Source organism: Catharus ustulatus, chromosome 7, assembly GCF_009819885.2.
Source record: "Catharus ustulatus isolate bCatUst1 chromosome 7, bCatUst1.pri.v2, whole genome shotgun sequence".
Taxonomy (NCBI): domain Eukaryota; kingdom Metazoa; phylum Chordata; class Aves; order Passeriformes; family Turdidae; genus Catharus; species Catharus ustulatus.
Window position 1 is genome coordinate 38238235 of NC_046227.1, and position 8543 is coordinate 38246777.

General features: G+C 48.9%; 1 protein-coding gene across 2 annotated transcripts in view; it reads left to right on the forward strand.

The window, feature by feature from the left end:
• RIF1 (replication timing regulatory factor 1) overlaps positions 1-7958 on the forward strand; it is a 28718-nt gene extending 20760 nt beyond the window's left edge. The window contains exons 29-35 of one of the 2 annotated variants that reach the window (XM_033065069.1): positions 512-3409; positions 5006-5137; positions 5430-5507; positions 5603-5718; positions 5979-6132; positions 6394-6502; positions 6783-7958. In XM_033065069.1, coding sequence (XP_032920960.1) covers positions 512-3409; positions 5006-5137; positions 5430-5507; positions 5603-5718; positions 5979-6132; positions 6394-6502; positions 6783-6997 — 3702 coding nt within the window. In that variant the 3' untranslated portion in view covers positions 6998-7958. The remainder of the gene's footprint in view (positions 1-511; positions 3410-5005; positions 5138-5429; positions 5508-5602; positions 5719-5978; positions 6133-6393; positions 6503-6782) is intronic. The other variant, XM_033065070.1, reaches the window with a different exon arrangement.
• Positions 7959-8543: the final 585 nt, after the last annotated feature.

Below are 8543 nucleotides of genomic sequence, written 5' to 3' on the forward strand. Positions count from 1 at the left end.
CTGCCATAACATGAGAGGTTTTGGGATTTGTTTTCCATTCTCAGCACCAAGTGAGAGCAAATTTAACACCACTGCAGTGCTGGGTTCTGCTTTATATCCTTTATTCCTGACAGGCCCAATCATTAGGTGTTTGAATTCACAATGGGAGGTTTTGTGTGAGCAGTTTCTCATCACTCATGGGCCTGTGCTGCCACAATATTTTATTGGGATAAAGATTGTAAACCCTAAATCCCCTCTGGGGAGGAATTCCTGAACAGCTGTAGTGCCAGTCAGACCAGGTAAAATACAGCAAAACTTCAAACATTTTTGGAGTTCTTTGGTTTGGAATTAAATTATTTTTTTAAAAAAAAGTGTTGTTTCTAACTACCAATAGATAATAAATCATTTGGAGAAAGGGTGGTTAGAAAAACCTTGCAAGGGTGATCAGAAAAACCTTGTGGGTGTTTTATTTTCTATTGCACTGTTAGATTATATTCATAAGACAAGCACAACTGTTCCATTTGATTCCTAGGACAAACACTTTGCTGTTGATGTTTTGGGACAGGAGGAGAAGGCGGAGAGTGAAGGATGTCACTCAGAGGAGAGCCCGGCCTGCAGCGGCGAGGGGGAGGCCAAAAATGAGACAGCTGAGATGATCCCAGAGGAACCATCCATTGGAGAGGCAATGGAGACCAGTTCTGTGGAAGCAGCTTCCCAGGAGGCCCCAGCAGAGAAGGAGGACACCTCAAATGTCACCAGCAGCTCAACCTCCAGTGACATCATCTCCGGCACGCCCCAGCCCGTGAGCCGGCGCCAGTCCTTCATCACCCTGGAGAAATTTGGGTCTGCAGAGAGCAGGCCCTTCAGCCCAGCCCCCCTGAGCTCTGTGCTGGAGCTGCCTGGGACTGTTCCTGAGGCAGCCCCACAGGAGAACAGCAGTGGCAGCAAGGCCAGTGCTAAGGCAGAGAAATCTGGAGAGGAAAATAAAGACACTCCCAAGTGCGAGCGCAGGGTGACGCGGCGGCAGAGCAAGATGGAGCTGCAGGGCAATAAATCCAAGCTCCAGGGCAGGTCAGAGGAGTCCCTGGCCTCTGACAGCCTGGAAGGCAGTGCTGAGCTGGGCTCTGCAGGGGAGGATGCCCTGCTGAGCCAGTCCCAGGCTCTGCCCTCCTCAGAGCCAGACAGCCAGAAAACCGAGGATGCAGCCCCAGAAGCGGAAAATAGCCAGGAGCTGGACATGGACTCGAAAGAAAACACCCCCCCAGACAGCAGCAGCTGCTCTGAGCAGACCCCAGGGGATGAGAGCCAGGTGCCAGCAGCATCCCCTCACCAGAAACAGCTCCGGCGCTCCGCCAGGAGACGCCCTGAGACTCTGGAGAGCTCAGGGAGCCAGGAGAGGGAAGATGGGCTCCCAAAGAGAGACAGGAGGAAAGAGGAGGTGAAGAAGGAGGATGGGCTCCCAAAGAGAGACAAGAAGAAAGAAGAGAAAGAGGATGGGCTCCCAAAGAGAGACAAGAAGAAAGAAGAGAAAGAGGATGGGCTGCCAAAGAGAGACAGGAGGAAAGAAGAGAAAGAGGATGGGCTCCCAAAGAAAGACAGGAGGAAAGAGGAGGAGAAGAAGGAGGTTGGGCTCCCAAAGAGAGACAGAAGGAAAGAGGAGGAGAAGAAGGAGGATGGATTCACAAAGAAAGACAGGAGGAAAGAGGAGGAGAAAGCCGGGCAGAAGAAGCTGTCCCAGGGGAAAGGAGATGGATCCCAAAAGCAGAAAGGAACTCCTGGGAAAACAACAGAAAGCACGAAAGAGAGCAGCCAAGCTGAGAGAGTGGCAGAGGAGAGGAGCTCCAGGGACTCTGCTGCTTGCAAGGGCCTGGAGGAGGAGGGGAGCAGAGGTGGCAGGAGGGCAGAAGATTCCCCCAAGCCTGAGGGGGAGGCTCAGGGCAGCCTCAGCACTGCAGGGCAGAGGGTGGAGCGCCCACGCTACCACACCAGGAGATCCTCCCAAGGTTTACTGTCCAGCCTAGAAAACTCTGAAGCTGACAGCTCTGAGGGCAAGGAGGAGAGCACAAAGAAAAAGAAAGCCATAAAAGTGAAGAGTAAAAGCAATTCTCTTGAAGGAAAATTGAAAGAGGGACAGGCAGGGAGCCAGAGCCTTGAGGAATCTTCCCAGGAAAATGAAGCCAAGAGTCCAGTGGAGCCAAGTAAAGGTGATGCTGAGGTCAGCACGGTGCCAGCTGCTGCAGAGCCAGCTGCTGCAGAGCCAGCTGATCCAGGTGGCCTGGAGAGCCAGGAAATTCCTGCAACTGCTGGAGAAGCTGTGGGGTCTGGCAGCTCTGAGAGTTCAGGTGCTCTGCAGGACACCAGCGTGGAGCAGAGCAAGGGTGATGCATCCATGGAGTCTCTGAGCAGCCCCTGCGTGTCTGAGCAGGATGGGAAAGCAGCAGAGGAGAGCAAACAGGAGGAGAAGCAGAGCAGCCCAGAGGACTGTGCAGAAGCAGCTTCAGATGCTGAGCCCTCCTCTGTGCAAAGCCATGTGTGCCAGAGCAAGAGAAGCAAAAGGGTGAAAAAAATGAAGAGCTGTGATTGCTGCTTCAAAAAGCCAAAGCAGCAGGTGACTGAAGAAAAGTTGACTGAGCTAAAGAAGGAGGAAGATCCTGAGCTGGAGGAGGCTGAGAGCAGCCCAGCTCAGACACCTGAGGATGTTTGTGGTCACTCAGACCTGGAGGAGAGCTTGGCCCTGGCTCCATGTGGGATGAGCACTCCAATGCACACTCCCAAGGAGCTCAACACCTTCAGCTTGGAAAGCCAGGGAATGGCTCTGGAAAACCTGGAGGGCAGCAGCGTGGTGGTGGAGGAGGAGAAACCAGAGAATCCAGAGGGTTCAGCTGCTGAAAGCACCGAGTCCATGGAGGAAATCAAGGAACCTGCTGAGCAGAAAGAGCAAACAGAGCAGGTTCTGCCTGAGAGTGTTGCTGAAGAGCCCAGGGAGAGCTGCCTGGACTCAGGGGACCAAGGGGAAGAACCAGCAGCTGCAGAAAAGGAAGAAATAAATGAAAATGGACAACTGGAAGAGGTGCCTGAGGAGCTGAGTGTTGACAGCAAACCTGAGGAGAAAGAGATGAAGGAGAGAGAAGGAGATCAGGAGGTTAAAGAAGCTGAGACCTCTGCTGTAGAAACTTGTGTTCCAGATGAAGAGATGAAGGATGAATCGGTGAAAACTGAAATAAAAGTGCCTGAGAATGTGGCCTTGGCAAACACGAGCGTGGATTCCCCTCTGAAGGTGGAAGGGGGGCCCCAAGTGCAGGTGGCTGAAAGCCCCACCAGCCTCCAGGCCCGCTGCACCTGGTCCCCCTCAGCCTCCCCCTCCACCAGCATCCTGAAGAGAGGGGTCAAAAGGAGCCAGGAGGATGATTCCCTGTCCCCTGCCAACAAGGTATTTCATGGGAGTTGGGTGGCGCTCAGCACAGCTGGGATGAGGAACTGGAGTCATTCCAGATGTGCTGAATTAATGGTTTGCTTTGTGAGTACAGTAATTTCACAATTATAAACCGCATCATTCTGACTAAAATTGCGGCTTATAATCAGGTGCGGCTTATATATGGACAAAGAACAAAAAGTTGTGTTTTAGTTTGGAGGGCAGGTGCCTGCTGAGAAAGGCAGGAGCTTCTCTTTGAAATGGAGAATGTAAACCCCCTCCCTCCAAATTATTATAGTTTTGAAATCAAGGGGCTCTCAGACAAAGATATGGGAATAGGAATAACAGTTCTTTACTAGGGAAATTAAAATAGAAATACAGCACTACAAAGAACAAACCCCAAACCCTGACACAGTCAGAGTACAGCCTGACACCCGTCAGGCAGGGTGTTGGCAGCAGTCCCATCCCATGGTGGCTGCATCCTCCTGCAGTGACAGATGTGGCTCAGTTGGAGCAGTGCTCCTGTACAAGGTGCAGTTTCCCTCCGGAGCTCCAGTGGGGATGTGGAGAAATCCGGTTTTCCTCTGGAGTCCAGTGGAGAAAGGGGCTCCCTTAGTGTCCCAAAACCTCTGTTTTTATCTTGGTAAGAAATGTTGGGCTCTTCCCCCTGGCTGGAGCAACTCCCAATGGGATGCAGTAATTTTATCAGTGCCACAGTGGGACTCAATGGCCATGAGCAGAAAATGACTGGCTGGAGGAAGGATGGGTTGTGAAAAGATAAAGAACACTGCCCCAGCTGGTTTATAAACCATGGCCATGAACAGGAGATATCCCATGAGATAAAGAACACTGCCCCAGCTGGTTTATAAACCATGGCCATGAACAGGAGATATCCCATGGAGATAAAGAACACTGCCCCAGCTGGTTTATAAACCATGGCCATGAACAGGAGATATCCCATGAGATAAAGAACACTGCCCCAGCTGGTTTATAAACCATGGCCATGAACAGGAGATATCCCATCAGATAAAGAACACTGCCCCAGCTGGTTTATAAACCATGGCCATGAACAGGAGATATCCCATGAGATAAAGAACACTGCCCCAGCTGGTTTCAATGGATGCCCATTAGCAGAATATCTCCCACAGAGATCAGGATCACTGCCCCACCCTCAGCAGATGGTGACAGAACAGACACCTTTTATCACACCTTGTACTATAACCCAAGACAGTGGCACTCAGCACAGCTGGGATGAGGAACTGGAATCATTCCAGATGTGTTGAATTACTGGTTTGGATTGTGAGTAATGTCACAGAAAAGTGAGGTTTGGGGTTGGGATGGGCCAGCACTGACAGATTTGATTTGTGAGGGGTTTTCTTTTGAAACAGAGCCCCAGCTCTGTTCTGCTGCCTGGGTCACTGCCAAAGCAGGAGCAGCATCTCGGGGTTGTGCACAGAGATTCCTTTGGGAATCCTCACAGCCTGCCCTTGGCTGAAACATTCCCTGTGTCATTCAAGAGCTTCAATTTCAAACTGAAATTTTTTGTCTCCTCTGACTTCAGCAAGCTGTGCTGGGTCGAGTTCCCACTCCAAAACCTCCTTCTCTCCTCCCCAGATCCGTCGAGTCTCTTTTGCAAATCCCATTTTCCAGGAGGGCCTGGCAGACGACATCGACAGGAGGAGTCCTGTCATCAGATCCCATTCCTCACCCTCCTCCAGAAGTCTTAAAATCCTCTCTAACATGCAGGTCAGGGTCAATGCTGTTACAGTGTCCTGTGTGTCCCAAGTGTTTGTGTGTTTAGCATGATTTTGGTGCATGTTTGTGGTCACTTACACACAGTTGTAAGAGCTGAGGATCAGAAGTGTAAGAAACAAAACTGCTGTAGCATGACTCGTTCTGTTACTCTGAACTCAAGTCAACTCTGAGGTTTCAGGGGCTAAAATCTCACTATTAACTGAATTCCTACTGTTAACTGAATTCCTACCATTAACTGAATTCCTACCACCCTGAGATGTTTTTTTCCTCTTTTTCTATCCAGCACATTACCACTCCAACCAAAGGATTTCTGTCCCCAGGATCTCGTACCCTTAAATTTAAGAGCTCAAAGAAGTGTTTAGTAAGAAGTGCTTTAGTTCATGTTTCTCTTCTATTTATTTTTTCCTGTATTCAGTGTGTGGCAGTTAATTTAACACTTTGCCTGTGTTATCCCAGATCACAGAAATGGCCAAGGAATCTCTGCCGTGCCTTACGGAATTTGTGTATCCTGCCTTGGCTGGCTGCAAAGCTCCTGTGGATGTCATCTTACCTCAGATCACATCCAACATCTGGTGAGTGAGGAGGTGACATTTCAGTAGAAACTGAGCTCTTACTGAACCTACAGAACCAGAATTTCAGCCAGAATTCCTTAAGAGGGTTGGGCTTGGTTGGGTGAGGGGGAGACTTGACTCTTCTGGAATTCTTCAGGTATTTTTTTGGTGTCTGAAAAGCTCCCCAGGGAGTTTGTGGATTGATGATCCTGTGGGTCCCTTCCAGCTCGGGATCTTCCCTGATTCTGTACCAATAACCCATTTTCCCTCCCCTGCTGCAGTGCCAGGGGTCTGGGGCAGCTCATCCGAGCCAAGAACATCAAGACTGTGGGAGACCTGAGCACTCTGACAGCTCTGGAAATCAAAACTCTGCCCATCCGCTCCCCCAAAGTCTCCAATGTCAAAAGAGCCCTGAAGGGATACCATGAGCAACAGGTAAAGTGGGATTTTAGCACCCAGGCAGCCAATAATGATCTCAGTAATTGCAGGGGGAATGAGGTGTTTTTTTTCCTTCATTAAAAACATTCAAAATCTAATCCCTGCCTGCCTCAGTACCATGAATTCAAGATACAGGTTAAACTATTATTATTAACAGGAAAAATGATTGGGTTTACTATGAGGCTAAAATACATCTCACTGTGTAATGGATTTTTTTTTTTTTTTTCAATCTGAAAATGTTTTCCCAAAAATGCCCAGGTGAAATCTCGGGCGCTGGAGGAGAGCTCAGTGTTTGAAGATGCTGAAAAACCTGGGAACAACGTGGAGGAGAAACCCCTGGGTGGAGATGAGGAAAAACTTGCAGCAGGTACCTGCTGGTGGCTTTTTGCTTTGGGTTTGGAGGGTTCTGCTGTCTTGTCTTCATTCTCAGCTGGTGGGAACACCTCATCCTTTTGTTTTTATTTTGGGTTTGGTTTTATTCTCACAATCCTGATCATGAAAATTCACCCTAAGGGTGGAGTGCCTTTGATGGCAGTGTTTCCTATGGGATAAATACTCTGTACAGGCTGCTCAGAGATGTGATTCTGTACAAAGCCAGCTGGAATTCTGCTGAGATTTTGCTGCATTCTCTCCTTTCCTCCTCCCAGATTTGGCGGAAGCCCCCCCGAGCAGCGAGCAGCCCCCGGTGGATCTGCTGGGGCAGATCCAGGCTCTGGCTGCCCAGCTGAGCTCAGAGGATCTGCATGGCTACTCTGGCAGGCAGCTCTTTGAGATGCAGGAGAAGCTGGCAGGGATGGCCTCGTGCATCCTGAGGAACCTGCAGGCTCGCTGGCACTCCCCTCCCCACGAGGGCCCCGAGTAGCTGCAGCTCCCCAGGAGTTTGGGTACAACACTTTTCTCCCCATTTGTTTTCCTTACTGCTCAGTTACTCCTTAAATCTGCATTTTGTGCTATAGGATATTTTTCAACACCTGGATAAATTTGCTCTTTTTGTTTTGGTTTTTTTTGGTTGTTGTTGTTTGGTTTTTTGTTGTTGTTTGAATTTTTTTTTCTTTTTCATTTTTTTTGTTATTTTTTTTCCCCTCCTAATTTGTGGGACCGTTTCCTCCCTGGCACAGGTGTTCCTATGGGATTGCTATGCATCTTCCTTTCAGGCAGTGCAACAAAACCTGACAAAGCTGTGCAATAGCAAAGACTGTGAAAAACCAAACCAAGAGAGTAATTAAATTATTTTTTTCAAATCCAAAGTGTTCTTAGTGCTGCAGACTCTTGCTGTGGGGTGAGAGCTGCCAGCTCTGCCCCCTTCCCAGCCCAGCTTTGGAGCTGCTGAACTCTGCAGCAGGAGGTGAGCTGAGCTTCATTCCTTCCAGCAGGAGCCTGGGATTTGTACTGGATCTATTTTTCCATGTATTTTTGTACAATTCAGGATGAGGAGTGCTGAGGAAAATGTGCTTGGATGGGAGAAAGACTCTGCAAAGCCTCCCAGGCTTTGCCCCATGGCCTTTGCTGGCAGCAGTTCTCCTTGTGGGAAGAATTTTTTGTCTTTTTTTTCCATGGGGAAATGGATGAGTTGGACTAGAGCTCTTTGTATATTGTGTACAGACTCACAGCAGATGTTGGGTAATAATTTATGGAGTTTTAATTGCATGGACTGCATTGCTGCTGCTTGGAGACCTTCAGCCAGAATTCCCAGTTTTCCCTCTGGAATTCTGATCTGTATATATTGGACTGTAGCTGTGCAGATGGATGTTTATTGAAAGGAACTGCTGCAGGTGGTTTTAGACCTTTTACATGGGCAAATAAAAGAGCAAATAGTTCCCAGACTTGGTTGTGGCCTCGTGCTTTGGTGGTTTCTGGGCTTCTTCCCTTCTGCTTCCCCTCAAATTTGGATTCCCAAGGCTGGGGGAGACCTTGGAATGTCATCAGTGCAGGTCCTCAAAACTCATGGAGAAAAGGAACAGGACAAACAGCCTGGAGCTCTGTGGGTTTTCTTGCTTTTCTGAGAAATTTTGGTTCCAGATCTGCATCCATAGGAGAGTTCAGCTTTACCCTGGACAGGTAAGGATGTTCCTGACTCATGGGAAGGGTTGGGAAGGGTTTGAATCCCAGCTGGCTCTGCTGGCAATTCCCTCTGAGCTCTGAATTCCTCAGGGCTGATGCTCCAAGCCCTGCTGGATTTGATCTGTGTGAGACACAGCATCCAGGGATTTTTATTCCCTCCTTTCCTGCTACCAGGTGCTGCAGTAGATGAAGCAAAAAAAAAAAAAAAAAGTGTGAAATAACCCCAGATCTGAATCCTTCCCTTCCTCTCTAGTTTGTGGGATGAATTCCCTTTGCCAGCACCACAGAATCCATCCATACTGCAGAAACCTCAGCTTTATTCATCACTAATTTACAAGAAATCACAA